This window comes from Cyprinodon tularosa, unplaced genomic scaffold (assembly GCF_016077235.1).
Source record: "Cyprinodon tularosa strain WSP-4 unplaced genomic scaffold, ASM1607723v1 ctg556, whole genome shotgun sequence".
Taxonomy (NCBI): Eukaryota; Metazoa; Chordata; class Actinopteri; order Cyprinodontiformes; family Cyprinodontidae; genus Cyprinodon; species Cyprinodon tularosa.
This window is the reverse complement of record NW_024039292.1, coordinates 1-20,479: the sequence shown is the minus strand read 5'-3', so window position 1 is coordinate 20,479 and position 20,479 is coordinate 1. Positions and strand designations below refer to the sequence as shown.

The 20,479-nt window shown below is 38.8% G+C and overlaps 1 protein-coding gene across 1 annotated transcript in view; it reads left to right on the top strand.

Moving 5' to 3' along the window:
* The window catches only part of ntrk1 (neurotrophic tyrosine kinase, receptor, type 1), an 85,654-nt gene extending 70,690 nt beyond the window's left edge, over positions 1-14,964 (top strand). Inside the window, exons 15-17 of the mRNA XM_038305323.1 lie at positions 5,909-6,149; positions 6,257-6,415; positions 14,451-14,964. Coding sequence (XP_038161251.1) covers positions 5,909-6,149; positions 6,257-6,415; positions 14,451-14,636 — 586 coding nt within the window. The 3' untranslated portion in view covers positions 14,637-14,964. The remainder of the gene's footprint in view (positions 1-5,908; positions 6,150-6,256; positions 6,416-14,450) is intronic.
* The last annotated feature ends 5,515 nt before the right edge of the window (positions 14,965-20,479 follow it).

Here is a 20,479-nt window from a genome sequence, read left to right as displayed (position 1 = left end):
TGTTTTTCCTCGTGCTTGATCCCTTTCATGTTTCCTCTCTTTAGCCTCAGAAGGTTTAAACTTTTTCCTTGCCTCAACCATGATGAGTAGTCGCCGGGCAGGCGTAAAAATAATAGAGCAAAAGCCTTATCTCCATGACGATATAAGAGTCTGTGGCTGTAAAGCGATACTTTCTTCCAGGTCACATGAACAGTGCGTCATCTCCAAATTTACATAGTCGGTATTTTAAGAGAGGAGCCCCGCTCGCAGCATTGATAGTATGAAGTGCTGCATGTTGACCTGAGGAATCATTTAAAATAACTCACATGCACCAACTCTTTAGATCACAAATTCCACATTGTGCCTTTAAGAAGTTTCATTTCTGTTTTGTTTTTTTTGTCAAAGCCAAAAATTACTGATGTAAAGCTCAGCTTTAGTTTAATGGATGCTGGATTAGAGTCCACATTTCTATCTGTACCAGTATAGAACCATCGTCCAGGCCCCTAACCAGGATACTGTAAACAGATTCTAAGTTTGGATCCTTTTCCACACCAAGGGAATAGATGTGTGGGGAAAAAATTAACCCAAATTTGTCTGTTTCTGCAGTAGGATCCTCTATTAAAGAAAAGCTTTGAAAAATAACATTTTCATTTTCATACATTTACTGTGGAGAGAATTACGTAAGAAAGTACTTCAAAATAACATTGAAAAAGGTTGGAGGTTGTTTCACTACAAAAACTCTGCTTTCCTTTGTTTGAGATCAGGGAGGATTGGTTTTATGTCTGTTGGACCATTTTCCCGGTATTTTAGACATGCATACATATGTTATACATATATATATAATATTTTTACTAGGACCCAATGGATGCTAATTTTATTCTTTTTTTAAATTTTTTTTTATCAAAAGCATCACATCTCCTCCCATTACATAAGAGTGGAGCTCTTCTTTCTTGATTGCTCCATTGTTTGCTGCTTAAAAGTTTATTTTTATTCCCATCATATCTTTTATTTGGTTTTTTAAAGTTCCTCAAGCTCTGAAAATGATGATAGGACAGACAAAAAATGTTGCTCCATCTGTAAAGCAAGTTTAGTTTGCTGTCATCTGTCTTAACCATGACCTAAACTATGGAGATCAACACACATCTGCTGTACTTAAATGAAAAATTATCTCATTTGATAATATGCTTATCAAATAATAAAAAATAGACATTTTTTTTGCGTCTGATTTTTTTTCATTTTCATTGTTACAGAAAAACGTACATTGAATTTCTGTCCTTAAAGCAACAGAGCAAACCTGTAGCCTTGGATTAGTCTCTGAGTGCAATGCGTGCACCATGTTAATACACTGAGAAAGCAGCTTCAAAGCAGATCATTAGTCCTCTTTTACTAAAGAATGTCCTAGGGGAGTTTGGATTCATTCATTTAAATTAATGCCGGTCTAAAGGATAAAACAGCAGCTTTTTCAGTGTTGGGGTTTCTGAAAAAATATAGAGGTTTAAGTCAGTTTAAGGTGTAATCTACAGTTCACTAACAGGAGAATTAAAAAGCAAAACATGCGTAAATGTACAAGATTACATTCTTCTAAAGCCTTTGCTAGTAATCCATGCTGCCTCAATTGAGTAGATTTACCATTAGGCAAAACTAAGCAATTGCCTAGTTGCTGGGGGCCCCCATAAAACTCTATTTACATGTATGTTTAATAGAGCTATTACTTATTTGTGCAAATTATGTTTTCAACAAATTCCTTTCATTCAAATGCTATGAGAATGCTTATAATATTAAGTGTGTCTCAGGGCCCCCCCTTCAGTGTCCACCATATTGGATCAGTCCATTTGTTGCACATGTTCAGAAAGGTTCAAACAGAAAGCAGCGAACCATTTGAAAACAAACGGTGTGAGGAGCAGTGTTGCCAACTTAGCGCTTTTGTTGCCATTTTTAACGACTTTTCAGAGCCCTCTAGGGCTTTTATTACAAAAAAAAACACTTAGGGCCAAATCTAGCGAATTTTTTTCTGCTACTGGAGACTTTGGAGACAACATCTAAAAGCAGCGAACTCTGCTCTCCAGAGCGAGTAGATTGGTAACCCCGCCTCCTGCTCTCCTCTATCTTGTCTGCTGTCATGATTCATGCAGCTATTATTTCATCCAAATGAAAAATGGAGAACAGATAAGCAGATCATGGCTTGTCTGCAGTGAAAAGAAGGACTGGGTTATTTATTTTTGCAGTCCCCCTTTTGGAAACGCAGGAAGGAGCAATCAGCTAAGTTAGAATGGGCTTAGCGATTGGAAAAAAATCTTTCATTCCTTTGGAGACAGCATGAAAGGTCAGCTGAGCACATTTCCAAAATGAAAAGAAAAGAGACAAAAGAAAACATGGAGAAAAAAAAAACAAGGAAAGGGACAAGAAGAGAGGGATAAAACTTAAAACAAATAATGTATGTCTATTCTATAAAACATTTTGTATCTCTATAATGTGTCTGCTTTATGTGTTGACTTCCCATTTATAGGTGCCCCATGCCTGTCTTTAACCTGACTCCGCCAGATGGTTTTGCTCCACATATCCATCTGGAAACCTTCCGTTGAAATAATTTTGGGAAGGGGCGAAAATACTGGTTAGCTGATTGGCCTATGTTGGTGATAGACGGGCCAAATAAACCAATCAGATCAACGAAGCATATGACGTACTAACAGAGCGACGACGAAAACACAACCACAAGCCAGGCTACTCTTGCCGAAACCAGTCGGGAGAAGAGCAAAAAAAATTTTTCCTCTGAGAAAAGCCTCCAGAGCAGTGTTTTGCTCTTCTTTCAGTGAAGAAATACTCTGTAATTCCGATAAAACTTGCTCGATAGCCACGCTAACGCTAGTTTCATCGGCTGAGGCCGCCATGTTCTTTAGACTGAACTGTCACGCTTCTCGTTGCGTCACACCTCAACCCGCCTCAAAGCCAACGCTGATTGTACGTTTCTCTGAACATATACTTGTGCTACTTAAATGAATGAGAGTCAAAAGAAGCAAATAAGTTGACTAGAAGAAGGGAAAGGCCTCTAAATAAAGAAATAAAGCAGGAGAGTATTTGGGAGATTTTTGCTCATGCCGGCGTTGCACATGGGCAGCTATTTAAAAAGCGACTTAGGTGTTCCTTGCCTAAATTTCTGGAAAAACCATGTCCATCACAGACTTAATCAAATTTGGTTCTGCATAATATTAACATAAACATGCATTAATACATACATGAAATGGGTTTGGTTATTATTCATCTCTAATTACCTAGAACACACCATTGCTGTCTTCCAGTCACGGGCGGTTCTGTTATGGCCCCTGTACTGACGACATAATACTCAAAGAAATTCTAACGATGATATGCGCTGAAACAGACATGGTTACTGATAGATCCTTTGGATCTATTTTATTTTTTTCTTTACAAATTCTGTTTTATTAACTGTTTAAAAACATAGCATAAGTGGTATTGAGATAGGGTCCCAGTTTTCATCTGCTAAATGTTTTTTTCCAAAACAAATGTAAAAAAAAATAGTCTACTTTTTACAGCTAATTTTAACAGTTTTTCTTAAATTCTAATTCAGATTTTATAGAAAACTGTAATTGCAACTTAAATTAAGTTAAAAAAAAAAGTAAAATTCCTAAATTCTGAATGTATAATTGACCTATTAAGACATTTAGAATTTTAATGAAACCTAATTGAATAGAAATTTCACTTCATGCAGCTATCTTAATTTATTTGAATCCCTGTTTTTTTATTTTATGCTTTTCTGTGCCCCCATGAAAACACGCTGGCCCCCTACTGGTCCCCCTGGTCCATTTGGTCCAGAACCGCCACTGCTTCCAGTGGCGGTTCTAGCTCTAATAAGAATATAAATTCAACGTGTGTCATCTTTAATGACTAATGTTGGTATATAAGTGTAAAACAATCGTTTCTGTTTTCAGTTTATTGTTAATATACTCACACTTAGAATGTTACATTTGATCGGACATGCCACTTGAGAGTACCACTGCTGCCACCCTCTGGTTTAGAGGTGAAAAGCTTGTTCTGAAGTTGGTGAATGACATTGGCATTGGAAAAAGTCACCTGGTACGTAGCCTCGTAAGACCATCCTGATCTCGCGAGCTTTCAAGGTTTCACTCGCAGATCAGTCTGGAGACTCTCCGTTAATGAAAATTTGGAGCCGTTCACCAAACGAACGTCCAATCAGCGTTGGCTTTGAGGCGGGTTGAGGTGTGACGCAACGAGAAGCGCAACAGTTCAGTCTAAAGAACATGGCGGCTTCAGCCGATGAAACTAGCGTTAGCGTGGCTATCGAGCAAGTTTTATCGGAATTACAGAGTATTTCTTCACTGAAAGAAGAGCAAAACACTGCTCTGGAGGCTTTTCTCAGAGGAAAAGATGTTTTTGCTCTTCTCCCGACTGGTTTCGGCAAGAGTAGCCTGGCTTGTGGTTGTGTTTTCGTCGTCGCTCTGTTAGTACGTCATATGCTTCGTTGATCTGATTGGTTTATTTGGTCCGTCTATCACCAACACAGGCCAATCAGCTAACCAGTATTTTCGCCCCTTCCCAAAATGACTTCAACGGAAGGTTTCCAGATGGATATGCGGAGCAAATCCGTCTGGCGGAGTCAGGTTACCTGGTACGGGTGGCTGCAAGGCAAGTTCATTTATATAGCACTAATTCAGTACAGCGACAATTCACAGTGCTTTACATGGATAAACAGTCAAATAAGGGGAAAGTAAAAGCAGAATAAAAGCAAGTTAAGATAAAAGCAGGTAGCAAATAAAACAGTTGGACAACAACAGTCAAAGGCAGCTCTAAACAAACAGGTTTTTAACTTTGTTTTCAAAGAACTCAGGCTTTCAGCTCTTTTCCAGTCTTCTGGGAGTTTGTTCCAGATCAGTGAAGCAGAGGAACTAAATGGTGCTTCTACATGTTTGGTTCTAGTTCTGGGTGGACAGAGTAGGCTGGAACTAGAAGACCTGATCTGGTCTGGGAGGTTGATCCCCTGACAACAGATCTGTTATGGACCGAGGTGCTGATCTAATCAGTGATTTATACACTGCAAAAAATCTAAATCTAGATAAGTCATTTTTTCTTAAAATAAGTGCATTTGTTTTTGAATTGAGGAGTTAAAAGAGACATTTTGCCAATGGAACAAGACAATTTACACTTAAAATAAGAAAACACAATTGCATTGTTTTATTTCAAGTGCATATTATTTAATTATCTTATTTTAAGAGTAAAATTACTCATTCAATTGGCAAACTATCTCATTTACCTACTCAAACAACATATTCTCATTATCAGTTCGTATGAAATTGTACGAAAAGTTATGCACAGTATTTCGTACGTTTTTGACATTTTTCCTCGAAAATACAGATCAGTGCGCAGCCAGACAGACGAAAAAAGCAGATCCGTGGACGGACGTAAAACTGGGAACAACAGTGCAATAATTACTTCTTCAGGTCTCTAACTAGGTTGCTTGCTGTTTTGTATCTTAGGGTTAGGGTTAATTATATGTTAAATTCTATGTTATTTATGGTGCATAAGATGCGCATGCACAAGGATATCTTGTCTCAAGGCAAGACGTTAAAAATACAACGAAATGCGACGAAAAAAACGTCAAAAACTTACCAAATTACTGAGCATAACTTTTCGTACGATTTCGTACTAACTGATAATGAGAATACAATGACTCAAATTAAGGGTGAATACACTTAATTTAAGAAATTTTTATTTATTTCTAGATCGTTTTTGCAGTGTAGACTAAGAGAAGGATTATAGAGTCTATTCTCTGAGCTACAGGGAGCCGCTACTGGGTATGGTGGCCATGGTCACCTCAGGCCCCCCTTTTAGCTGCGTCCCTGCTTGTTCTAAGGTTTAATTTCTCCTTCATAGTTGTAAAAATCTGTTTCTTCCACAGAGCTCACGGACCTGATGCTCGAATGCTGGAAGAGTCCAAGATGCCCCCGATGGGGCAGCTGACTCTACCCCAGATGCTGCACATCGCCGCCCAGATCGCTTCTGGCATGGTCTACCTGGCCTCGCTGCACTTCGTCCATCGTGACCTGGCCACTCGCAACTGTCTGGTGGGAGAGGGTCTGGTGGTGAAGATCGGAGACTTTGGAATGTCTCGAGACATCTACAGCACAGATTACTACCGGGTGAGTGTCTGGAAGTCCAGCTTCCAATAATTTTCAAAATTTGACAGGATTTTTATGTGTATCCCTTTAATAATACCTTCAACCCTGTCCTGGATTCTCATCCTCAGGTCGGCGGACGCACGATGCTGCCGATCCGCTGGATGCCCCCAGAGAGCATCATGTACAGGAAGTTCACAACAGAAAGCGACATCTGGAGCTTCGGGGTTGTTCTATGGGAAATCTTTACCTACGGCAAACAACCGTGGTATCAGCTTTCCAACAGTGAGGTAAACTGACAGTTCACAGTTCCAGTGTAATATATCTTATTTTTTCAGTTATCCTTATCATAACTTTAGTTAAATTTAAGTAGAAAGAAAAACAACATGGTTTGATATTAAGTAGTAAGTTTTAAGTAATGAGTTACTGTCCTGAAAAATTGTCTTTTCTATTTATTGACTAATAAGTGCTGCTGAAACCTTAAAGGTCACAATGATCATCTTGGATATTATTTTTACTTCAATTGCTTTTAATTTTTTTGGAAGACACTGAATTATATGCATGAATCCGTTAAAGGTAAATCTGAAGTCCCTTTCACACTTATCTACCCCTCAAACACACAAACATGGTTGCTAAGTTACGGACGGCATTACTTTGGTAACCTGACTCCGCCAGATGGATTTGCTCCACATATCCATCTGGAAACCTTCCGTTGAAGTAATTTTGGGAAGGGGCGAAAATACTGGTTAGCTGATTGGCCTATGTTGGTGATAGACGGGCCAAATAAACCAATCAGATCAACGAAGCATATGACGTACTAACAGAGCGACGACGAAAACACAACCACAAGCCAGGCTACTCTTGCCGAGTCGGGAGAAGAGCAAAAACATCTTTTCCTCTGAGAAAAGCCTCCAGAGCAGTGTTTTGCTCTTCTTTCAGTGAAGAAATACTCTGTGATTCCGATAAAACTTGCTCGATAGCCACGCTAACGCTAGTTTCATCGGCTGAAGCCGCCATGTTCTTTAGACTGAACTGTCGCGCTTCTCGTTGCGTCACACCTCAACCCGCCTCAAAGCCAACACTGATTGGACGTTCGTTTGGTGAACGGCTCCAAATTTTCTTTAGCGGAGAGTCTCCAGACTGATTTGCGAGTGAAACCTTGAAAGCTCGCGAGATCAGGATTGTCTCACGAGGCTATTACTTTGGAGGGTCTCATATGCAACAATACCGAGATTCTAGATTTTTTTTCATATTTGTTAGTCTTGTGTTTACCTGCAGGCTTGACACGACTGAATTTCCCTGTTGTAGGACAGTAGAGGGTATTTCTATTTTATTTGATTCTACTTCATTCTATTATATTGCACACCAGCAAGCCCAAGGAGGTTGGTAATTGACCCAGTAATTCAATTCAGTTCAGTTTATTTCAATAGCGCCAAATTCACAACACGTCATTTCAAGGCACTTTACAGTTCAACCAGATCATCAAGTCAGATTGATTCAAAGTTTTCTATCAAAGGAAAACCAGTTGATAGCATTGACTCTTTGACTTGAATGCAATCCCTCACAGTATGGATGGATGGATGGATGGATGGATGGATGGATGGATGGATGGATGGATGGATGGATGGATGGATGGATGGATGGATGGATGGATGGATGGATTTCAACCTACTGTATTTTTTTATTTTAAACATTATTTGATGGCCTTTGTGGCAGGGATGGACATCCATATTTTATTTCACACACAGAGTATAGATCTAGATAGATAGATGGATAGATAGATGTTGCAGTATCTATAACAACCCAAACACACAGGATTTCAGAATTAGACATCCCCAGTTATTAATTTCATATACTCACCAGATCTGAATGCCCTGTTAAAAAACTTCACATGGCGTTCCCCCCTGATGTCATTTACGTTGAGTTGCAATAAAAGCTAAACTCTCTGCAGGTTCTTGTCTTTGTCGTCCGCTCTATTCAGCTGGCTTTGGAAACACACGGCGAGAAGGTGGGGGTTACGGGGGCGAGAAACGCAAAAGTAACGCAATAGTTACTTTTAGTAGTAACTAGTTACTTTTATTGTGGAGTAACTCCGTTAGCAACTCAGTTACTTTTTGGGAGAAGTAACTAGTAACTATAACTTATCACTTTTTCAAAGTAACGTGCCCAACGCTGGTCCTGAATTTGTCCCTAACAATGGGCGTTTCTCAAAATGCGTTCCTGAGCGTTCTGGTGTGCTCGTGGCCTCGTGACACGTCATCAGCCTCAGCCCGAGTACCGTTCCAATTCTCGAGAACACCAGATCGAGAACGCATCAAATCCCCGGATGATGTTCTCGCCCTGCCCTCTTTATCGAGCATGCATCAGAGCAGACTTGTGCGTTCTTCAGACTGACCGCTTCCCCAGAATGCACCGCGGCCGCAGCTTGATTCGAGACAGCGCTCACAGTGTTAAGTTAAACATTCCCTTTTCTGCTGCTGGTTTTCTTCAAAAGTACGTTTTGAAATCGTTTGAGGCGATAACATTATACATTTAAGCCTCCCTGTGTGGCCTGTTTACAGAGTTAGTGCGAAATAAAAAAAAAAAGTCTGACGTTGAGCGGACCAGAGTGACCAGCAGACCTCCGAGGGTAACTGCAGCCAGGGCTAATGTTACCCCGTCTGTAGTGCACTTCTCTCGGTCTAGTTATGTGTGAACTACCGCTCGTTGTGATGGCGGTTTTTTGCGGTTCGGTAATTTTTTTTAATGTTTTTTAAGCTTTAGAAATTAAAAATATTGTTTTCAAAATGTTTTGTGTAGGGAATAAATAGTTTTGACTGTTAAAGAAATGCTAAACAACGTTGCCTGTGATGACGTCACGAGTACGCTTCTGTTCCAATACACGTGCTTGCGTACTCGCGTTCTCGTCAAGTCCAATCTTCCTGTGTTCTCGCCAAGAACGGACTTGACGAGAACGCGAGTACGTACTCGCGTCCTCGTGAATTGAGAAACGCCCAATGTAGGGGCAGTCCAGGGACTGACAGCAGTTCTAATGTAAGGTGCCTTGGTCAAGGTCAATGACCTGTGGAATTTTATTTTCAATTGTTGTGTTAATACAGCCACACCGTAGATCTGTGGTATTTCTTCTGAAGATGATAAACTCTCAGCCCTGTGATTAAAAACTTTGATGATCTTTTTATTTAAATTGGTTAATTATCCTCCCTTAGAACATCTTTTAAGTCATAAAGAAGTGCAGACACTTGAGTCTGAATTGTTTCACCCATTTTAACTTTCAGACCATGTAGTCTTCCAGGTTCTGCACTCTTGAACCAGTCGATATATTCATAGTAATTAAGGGCAGTCCGGTCTGGCCTTCTTAGCTTAAGCACCAAGAAGTGGGTCTCCACTGTGACCGCAGCGGTGCTATTACAGGCCGGGAGCCTCTCTCCTTTCCAGGGGAGGGTGGATCACTTTTCCTCTGCACTCGATCCTAATCTCATTGGCTTCATTTCTGCCTTATGCCAATAAAGTGTAACCTCGTTATCCTAATCTGTCTCGCTCGGTGAGGGACAGGTGAAATTATCATGTTGCCTAAATACTGCGCTGCAGAGATAAATCAGCCCAAAGTAGCGGCGTGGCGGCAGCAGGCGTTTTAGTGGGTCGTTAGGAGTCTCGGCTCTGATGGTTCATATTGGTGTGAAGTGGCTCTGTTGACAGGCGTCTTCTATTCACTTAATCAGGCAAAGGTTAACAGCCGTAAAAAGAGCCTGATGGAGATCCTCGCTCTGATCCTCGACAGGGATTTATTCACTGAGCGAAGCGAGGCTGCGAACTGCGTCAGCCTCTGCAGCCATTACTGGCTGGTTGTTCATATTTTGGCTGCTCTCTATTGTCCCAAAGGTGGCAGCTAATGGACTCAGATCTGTATACAGTGATCCTGCTTTCCTCTGTACAGTGATCCTGCTTTTTTTTTTAAATAATATAAGATCATTATAAGATCTGTTAAGAAAATGTCTTATTTATGTTTAGAATAATAAACCTGTCCATAGACTCATGGTTTTCCCTTTTGTTAGAAAAAAACATAGAGGGATTCAATTCAATTCAGTTTATTTCTGTAGCGCCAATGCACAACACACGTCATCTCAAGGCACTTTCCAGTTCACCCGATCACCCATTGTTTTTTTTGTTTTTTTTGCTGCTTTCTTAGATTTTTTTCTTCATAGTCTATTTTTAAATTATATTTTCTGAAATTTCTCTTTTTCTGATCACGTCTTATGAATTTGCATTATTTTCAAATTGCGTTTTATGGATCAGATTCTCTTCACTTCAACGCAACACAAACAGGCGGTCCTGAACATGGCCGCGGTAGAGGACCTGTAACCACTTAGGGCCGGTTTTCCGCATTTTCTTTTCCAGTGAATGATGTCATGATTTGTTTCAAATTCAATTCAGTTTATTTCTATAGCGCCAATTCACATCATGTCATCTCAAGGCAATTTACAGTTTACCTGATCATCCAGTCTGATTGATTCAAAGTTTACTGTCTAAGGAAAACCAGTTGATTTCATCGACTCATTGACTCTAAGGTAATCTCTCACACTAAACATGCTTGTAGCGACAGTGGAGAGGAAAAACTCCCTTTTAACAGCAGAACCAGGCTCAGTGTGAGTGGCCATCTGCTGCATGTATATATATATATATATATAATATATATATATATAAACAATATAAACGGTGGGTGTTTTCTTGACTCTTGTTCTTCCGATTGGAAAGATCTAATTTAATGTGATCATCTGCTGCCAGCAGAATGAGTTTGAAACAGGAAGATTAGCTTTATGGAAGATGATCCACTGTTTGGGTTTTTCTTTAAAATTTGAAACTGTCCGCTTGACTTAATTCAATTCAGTTTCAATTCAGTTTATTTATATAGCGCCAAATTCACAACACATGTCATCTCAAGGCACTTTACAGTTCAACTTAAAGCCTTATGCTGCTTTTACCACCTAAGCTAAGATGCTGACCTGGATATGCAGCCTTCTGCAGGCTCAGACCCTAAAAACAGAGCGGATTTATTCAGACACATTGTTGACACTGAGATTTGTGCTCAGTCTCTCTTCATGGAGGCGAGTTGATCAATATGTTCATTTATTCCTGCTGAGCCTAAGAGGAAACATGAGCGATCAGCCCGCCTGGTTAAGATAAAGTACAGAAATAAAACTGGCATTAAATCCTCATTTTCTGAGGATTTAATGCCAGTTTTCGCCTGTATTTGCACCCCAGGAGAAGCTCTGTTAAAATATCTACAATTAATTAATTTATTCCTGCAATTTCTGCTCATTCCAAAAAAGTAAAAAACAAAAAAACAATCCACTGGACTTTGTTTCCAAGTTTGAACACTTGAAAAGTAAAAGTGTCTTTAATAATTTGAGTGGGTAAATGAGATAGTTTGCCAATGGAATGAGTATTTTTACTCTTAAAATAATATAATTAGGTAATATACACTTAAAATGGGACAAAGCAATTGTGTTTTCTTATTTTAAATGTAAATTGTCTCATTCCATTGGCACACTGTGTATTACAATTACATTGATACAAGAACAAATGCACTTATTTTAAGAAAAAATGACTTATCTAGATTTTGATTTTTTTCCTCTGAAGACGTTTCTCTTCCCATCCAGGAAGCTTTTTCAGTTCAAAATGTCAGAAATAGGTTTGAGTTTGAGGCTTTGTAGAGTGGAGCAAAAACAAAGCCTTGTTTTGGCTTAGAAAAAACATGCAAATTGAAACGGACGATCAGATCCACCCCTTAGGAATGGGGGTCGTTTGGGTTCTTTGTTAGCCTGTAATGCCCGATACTGGCATTGTTCCTGAAAGAGAGGTCGTTAAAGGGAATTGTTAGCCTGGCTGAACAGGCGAGGTCTTCTGTTCTCCTGTAAAGGGGTTGGGGTTGCGATGATAGCAGGAAGGAATCAACTCAATTACTGCATTGTAGGTTTTTGAAAGCAGAACTCTGAGTCCACCCCCTCTGTTTAAGGTTGGTTTTTCTCTCTTAACATAAATGGCTTCCTTCACGCCCCTTTCAAAACACTGATGTTCTTTGACCAAAATGTGAACATTCTGGTCCTTTAAAGAATGTCCTTTATCCATAAGGTGCAGATGTACCTGTGCTGGGCCATGTGTCTGTGGAGGGGTTGTTTGATTTCTCCAATATAAAGATCAGAGCATTGATTTTGCAATATGACCTGGATGACTTCAGCAAAGTGTCAGCCTCACTTTGGAAATTCTACAAGCTAATTGCATCATGGGCTCTTTAAAATATCAGAAAGGTTTGAAGAAGATTCGTGATAGATTATTTTGGATGTGATTTTATAAAACTTTTACCCAAACTGACAGGAATGTTTGACCAGACTCAGATCTATGAATTCCAGCTCTTTCTTTTTTTTTTTTTTTTTTTTATACAAACTTTGTTTATTTGGTTTTTAACAGGAATTGCATTAACCTGACTCCGCCAAATGGATTTGCTCCGCATATCCATCTGGAAACCTTCCGTTGAAGTCATTTTGGGAAGGGGCGAAAATACTGGTTAGCTGATTGGCCTATGTTGGTGATAGACGGGCCAAATAAACCAATCAGATCAACGAAGCATATGACGTACTAACAGAGCGACGACGAAGAGGAGCCAATCGATAGATCAAACTCTTGCCGAAACCAGTCGGGAGAAGAGCAAAAACATCTTTTCCTCTGAGAAAAGCCTCCAGAGCAGTGTTTTGCTCTTCTTTCAGTGAAGAAATACTCTGTAATTCTGATAAAACCTGCTCGACAGCCACGCTAACGCTAGTTTCATCGGCTGAAGACACCATGTTCTTTAGACTGAACTGTCGCGCTTCTCGTTGCGTCACACCTCAACCCGCCTCAAAGCCAACGCTGATTGGACGTTCGTTTGGTGAACGGCTCCAAATTTTCTTCAACGGAGAGTCTCCAGACTGATCTGCGAGTGAAACCTTGAAAGCTTGCGAGATCAGGATGGTCTCACGAGGCTAGAATTGCATAACCATACATTGACAATGTGATACATATAAAACAAACCATACAATTCCCTGGAGTCATAAAAAAAAAAAAAAAACGAAAAAACACAACAAAACGACCTCAAATCCCTCCAAGGCAATAAGAAAAAGTCATAAGAAAAAGGACACCCACACGAGAGAAAAAAAATAAATAAATAAATAATAAAAAATATATAAAAAATTATAAAAAAAATAAAAAATGTTACTCCAGCTCTTTCTTTACGACCATTTTCCTTCTTAGTGCATCAATTTTCCTTAAATCTAAATTTACTTTAAGCTTTTAACCGTTTAATACCAAGTAAATCATTTTACATGCGTGAGATGTTGATAATTCCACATCCTCAGTGTTTTTTTTCCTTTTTTCTAGGAAAACCTGATTTATAGTCAGACACACATAGGGAACAGAAAAGGACAAATAAGCATCACAAATGATACCAATTAATTAATTCTCAGAATTTTTAATGATGACTTTAGTTTAATTTTCTTGCACTGATTTCATGTTTTTTTTATAAATCGTTGAGGAAAAAAGATGCCATTATTTCTTTAAAGTCCTTATGAAAATAGTTTACACTAAACTTTAGCTAAATTTATTTATTTGTTTTAAGTTTTTACGGTAGTAGTGGCTCGTTTTTTCGACAGTAGGGGTTAGAGAGAGGGGGAGAGACGTGCTGTTGGAGTAAATAATTGTGTTACAAAAGGTTCCGAAAATGTAAATAATGAGTTTTTTTGACTTTTTAAAGTTCTCTAATAAAGGAAGCTGCTACACTGGAAAGAATCGAAATCTAGATAAGTTGTTTTTTTCTTAAAATAAGTGTTCTTGAATTAAGAAAGTAAAGGTGACATCTTGCCAATGGAATGAGACAATTTACACTTAAAATAAGAAAACACAAGTGCATTGTCTTATTTCAAGTGCATATTATCTAATTATCTTATTTTAAGAGTAGAAATTTCCATTCCATTGGCAAACTATCTCATATACCTAATCAAATTAAGGGTAAATACACTTAATTTAAGAAACTTTTACTTATTTCTAGATTGTTTTTCCAGTGTAATATAAAGAAAGTGCTTCATATCTCAGTGTTTGTATATCAGAGATATTTTAAATGAGATTTATCTAAAAGAAGACAAATTATGTGAGACATTAAAAACAGGTTATTGATATTTAAAATAAAATCCTAATGGCTTCATGCTTTTTTTTATTTTTAGCTGATTTTACTCAATTAAAGGACAAACTGTATTTTTTTATATTTGAACCAATCAAACTGTGTTTCCTTTCCAACAGGCCATTGAATGCATCACGCAGGGGCGGGAGCTGGAGAGGCCACGGACCTGCCCCAAGGAGGTGTACCTGCTGATGCAGGGCTGCTGGCAGAGGGAGCCCCAGCAGAGGATGGTCATCAAGGACATCCACAGCCGCCTGCTGGAGCTGGTCAAGAATCCCCCCGTCTACTTGGACATCCTGGGTTAAAGGGGGCCAAAAGGCGGGCCGGAGCAGAAATCAGAGACTCAAAGGGTTGAGATTTATGCTGCTCAATCTAAACAGCTTCTGTTATCTGATTTAATTCTTTGCGTTTGTTTTCGAAGCCAAGCTTTCATCCAAAGTTTCACCTCGACTCTGAGTCCGGTTCTCTGCCCTGAGATTATCTGGAAAAATGTCAAATGTTTACTAAAGGGTTAAAGTTTATCTGCTGTGGGATCAGTTTGATGGGACGTGCATGGATAAATGTTGAAATAATGAAAAAAAAAAAAACAACAACAAAGCTTTGCGTTGCTGCAAACCTAATTTCAGAAGTGAAGTCTACATTTTAAGGGATTTGGATGAAACAGGAAGTTATTTCTATAACACTGATCATTCATGTCAATGTAAATAAGAAACTCCCAATGAAAGACTGTTTTCCACGTTTCAAATTGTCTGTATTATATAATTATTTTTAAAAAAGAAAAAAATATTTGTTGGATATTAAGTGAAGAGAAGTTAAGAGAAATTGTTTTCCAGTTCACATTTAATGTGGACAGAAAGAGCAGCGCCTACACTGCAAAAAATCTAAATCTAGATAAGTCATTTTTTTTCTTAAAATAAGTGCATTTGTTCTTGAATTGAGGAGGTAAAAGAGACATTCTGCCAATGGAACAAGACAATTTACACTTAAAATAAGAAAACACAATTGCATCATCTTATTTCAAGTGTATATTATCTATATATCTTATTTTAAGAGTAAAATTACTCATTCCATTGGCAAACTATCTCATTTACCTACTCAAATTAAGAGTGAATATACTTAATTTAGGACATTTTTACTTATTTCTAGACAGAGATGGCAAAAGTACTCACTTTCCGTACTTGAGTAAAAGTACAGATACTTGTGTTAAAAAATACTCTGGTAAAAGTGGAAGTACTGATTAAACTTCTTTACTCAAGTAAAAGTAACAAAGTACAGGCTTGTAAATTTACTTAAAGTATAAAAGTAAAAGTAGAAACCACTTTTTTCATGCCGTTGCCTACATTTTAAATGGATGTCTGCCAATAGGACTAGATCTCCGTTGTGTTCATTTTCAATCATCTCGTCGTCCATGCTACTATGCTAACGCCACCGCCACCAAGCTGCAATAATTTGCCGCGAATGAATACCGCCGAATCTGTCGATTCATCTTGTAGTGGTGCGTCAAATGCAACGTAGATTCCCATCCAATTAGATTGAATTTGGTACTGATGACGTGAAAAATAATAACGGTAACTCCATTGAAATGATTCAAAACTAAAGTTATGAGCCAATTTTTTTTAAATGTAAGGAGTAGAAAGTACAGATATTTGTGTAAAAATGTAAGGAGTAGAAGTAAAAAGTTGCCATAAAAATAAGTAGTAAAGTAAAGTAAAAATATCAGAAAAAACTACTTGAGTATCTTCCCATCTCTGTTTCTAGATCGCTTTTACATTGCAGCAGCAACACTGCAAAAACGATCTAGACATAAGTAAAAAATTCTGAAATTAAGTGTATTTAGCCTCAATTTGACTCTTTTTTTACTCTTAAAATAAGATAATTGTATAATATGCACTTGAAATAAGACAAAGCAATTGTTTTATTCTTATTTTAAATGTAAATTGTCTTGTTCCATTGGCGAAGTGTCTCACTTACCTCAATTCAAGAAAAAAATAAGTTATTTTAAGAAAGAATGACTTATTGAGAATTAAAGTTTTTGCAGTGCAGAGGGGCTTTTGGTTTTCACTTGTGACTGTTGGAAAAAAAGAAAATCAAAGCACTGCAGTGAAATCTGGTAAGGGAGCAGGAGGGGTGGGGGGTGAAAGCCTGAGATGGTTCAGGAGGCAACAGATGGATTAAAGAGCGACTCCAGGAGGAAAGACAGATGGCACTGAAAGTGAAACTGGAGAAAAAAGAACAGGATCAGGTGGCCGAACCGCTGGTGTAAATACTCCATGTATAAACCCTGTGTAGGTTTCTGAATCATACGTGTATCACAGGCATCATTACATTAAAACTTTGGGGGTTTTTCCTTTGTTTATTATATTCATTTTCCGTTCGGGCTGATATGATACAACATAAAAAAAAATTATTTGAGTTTACAAGTTTGAAGTAGTCCTTTCTTAAATTTACACAAGCTTAAATAAAGTCAGAAATTTACTTGATGTTACGGACTTTTTATTTATGGTTCATCACAACAGATCAGAGCTTTGAACAGTTTCTCGTTGCAGCATGAAAGAATTTATTTTGCAGCAATTGTCAGTTTGAACAATACTGGGAACAATGGTAGCCAGAAAGGATCAAATGAGCTTTCTAAAAGAAAATCTGTTAAAACTACACCAGTTTAAACTGGTTTACATCCTTAAACCTTTAAAGGGAACTCAGTAAAACACTGAAAACCCACAGTTCAAGCCAACAGTGTTATTGAAATCCAGGACAAGATCTTATTACCTTTGTAACATTAAAAAAATATGGATATTTTCATGGCAAAAATCAATGTAATAACAAAAAACGCGAACTTCACGCATATATTAATAAAAATAAAAGTGTTTTTTTTATAAGAAATTCATGAAAAACACTCTGAAAATGAGAGAAAGACATTTTTTTTGGTCCAACATAACCTCACAAGCATTAATGCCGATACTGGTACTTACAAATTTTTGTTTATAAACCTAAATATAATTGTTCACTAGGCTTATTGAATTACTAGGGGGGCCACATGCCGAAGGCATGGCCCACCTACTACTATCTCACATATTTATTCTGCGTATTATTAGGGGGGCCAGATGCCGAAGGCATGGCCCACCTACTACTATTGCACATATTTATTCCGCGTATTATTATTAGGGGGGCCACATGCCTGAAGGCATGGCCCACCTATTACTATTGCACATATTTATTCCGCGTATTATTAGGGGGGCCACATGCCGAAGGCATTGCCCACCTACTACTATTGCACATATTTATTCCGCGTATTATTTTTATAGCTTATAGTTCTCCTCGCCACCGAAACTTCGGCACGTAACTAGTCCCGCACGGTTTGGCGGATCGGGCCCAAAGTTGGCACACGCGTCGGGACCAATGGTGCGATGCGTGCTTGTATAAAACTTTCTCATTAGTCTGACGGTTTGCGAATTATTAGCGAAAACGTCGCAAATAAAATCCCATAGGAAATGAATGGGGAGAGGTAAAAAAAAGCATAAAAAACAGCGGTTCACTGTGTCGCCATACCTTCACCTAGAAAAACTGTTTAAAGCTCAGTTTGTAGATAAATCCTTCGTCTGTTTAAAACTGAAGACGGCATGTTGATAACTGCTACGGTTTTTGTATAATCGGACCTCAAGCGCCACAAAGTTTTAGCAAAATCCACCCTTCTAGAGTGGAGCAACTGAAAAGCTAGAGTGTGAGGCAGCCGTTTTTTTAAGACCCAAAAACATTTTAAACTTGCCCTCACGGCCACATTTTTATAGCTAGAGTCACCATTTTTGGTCAGTTTGTAGACTGAAACCTCTGGACCCACACAATGTCTTCGGAATTACGGTAGGATTAATACTTTTCCTTAAAAACCCTCCAGACCGACCTAAAGTCGATCAAAATCAGAGCCGTTTTTCATTGGTTTTGGAGCAGAAGAGGGGAGCAAAACGAACTAGAAAATTTCTAAAGAAATTTTGAGGGGGGCCACCTACTGCCGGTCTGGGTAACTGGGCCAATACGGCCCTGGCAAGTGACGTCGGGGCTCCCCAGACCAACTGCTTACTCCTTTGAGGGCTGCTGAGGGAAGGAAAACGGGCTAGGTCATGGGCAAAGAGAGCTGTGTGCCACTTGTGCTGAAATCTGGGAAATAGACGTGCACAGCGTATGATGCACAAGGGTAATATGGTTTGTCCATATTGAACCGCAGTGGGTAAAGCGCAGTTGGCGGGCTCCGCCCGCCTGCTAGGAGCCCTTGCAGCGATGAAAAAAATCACCAATGGCGGGCTTCGCCCGCCTTTTAAGAGCCATTGCAGTGATGAAATCACCAATGGCGGGCTCCGCCCGCATGCTCAGAGCCATTGCAGTGATGAAATTACAAATGGCTATGAGCAATATGCCAGAATGTATGAGTGTGTATAAGGAAGAGGCTTTTATTCTGTAGAGTCCCTGTAGTCTTATTTTGAAAGTCTATCATGGATGTGCATCAAAAGATGGGTCATGCCCAGCAGTGATATAGAATCCATTTCCAAATGTTAAATCACTGGTTTTCCATGTTATTAGGTGAATAGCTGCTGTATTACAGAGTAAATGGGAGACTTTTATTGTGAAATTTGCTCTGGGGTGTGTTTTGAAAAGGTCACTAGAGTCTAATAAAAACAACCTGGAAGAGTTTGGGTCATAATGTCGAGCCATTTGCATCAATTATTGCATTAGTATAATCTAGAGGCTTTTATTTTGTAGGGTCCCTGGATTCTTATTTTGAAAGTCCAACAGAGTTGTGTTTAGAGAAAATGTTCAGACCCAGCAATGATAGTTGATGACTTTCCAATCGTTAAATCACTCTTTTTTCCATGTTATTAGGGCAGTAGATGAAGATGAAATGGGAGGCTTTTATTTTGAAATTTGCCTTAAGGTGTGTTTTAAACAGTCTCCAAGAGTCTATTCTCTAAAATGGGGTTGAGTTTGGGTCATAATGTTGAGCCATATAGGGCAATAAATATATGTAAAAAATATAGAGGCTTTTATTTTGTAGGGTCCCTGGAGTCTTATTTTGAAAGTCTATCAGTGTTGAGTGGCAAGGGAAGTGTCATGGACAGCAGTCATATAGTATCCATTTCCTAATGTTAAATCAGTGCTTTCACCCTCCATTAGATTAATATGTGCTGTTTAAAACAGCAGAGGTAAAATCTCTTTGAAGCACGGTTACCTTGACAACGCTTAACGAGCCTGTCAGTGACAGAGAGAAAAGCGCAGCACTATCGTTCCTTAGCTCTCAGGCTTTTTTGAATGGGAGCAACAGCTCCGAACAAACGACTGCTTAGCAAAAATCGTATGAGTTATTCAAAAAATTTCTTCACCGTGAGCGTCAGCGATCCTTCGACTCCAACTATGCCAACTTTGGTGTATGTGTGTCATTCAGAAAAATATTTATGACGAGTTTAAAACACATAATGTCATTCGTTTTTCTCCCCACTGCTGCTCCAAAACCAATGGAGAAATGCTCTGATTCTCATCGACTTTAGGTCGGTCTGGAGCGTTTTTAAGGAAAAGTATTAATCCTACCGTAATTCTGAAGACATTGTGTGGGTCCAGAGGTTTCAGCCTACAAACTGACCAAAAATGGTGACTGTAGCTCCAAATATGTGGCCGTGAGGCAAGAACAAAATGTTTTATCTTAAAAAAAACGACAGCCTGCTTCTCTGCAGCAGGCTGCTGCAGAAGCTAACTGTCAGCTAGCTTCCAGGTGCTTACCCTCCAAACAAACGACTGCTGAGAAAAAACCGTAAAAGGTATTTGAGAAATTCTTTCAGTGAAAGCAACATCTATCCTTTGTCTCAGACTGGGGTAACTTTCATGTCTGTAGGTCTTTCACAACCCAAAACGAAGCACAAACAAAATGGCTAATCCCACCTGCTCCTCCCTTTGTTTTAACTGCAGAATCACACTCTCACTCACCTTTTTAAACTGCTAAAGCACCCTCCGAACAAACGACTGCTGAGTAAAAACCATAAATGATATCTGAAAAATTATTTTTATCTAAGCGACAGCTATATCTTGTCTTCAATTGGAGTAACTTTCATGGCTGTTAGGTCATCTACAACCGAATGGGGAAGAGAAAGAAAAAGAAAAAACGTTTCAT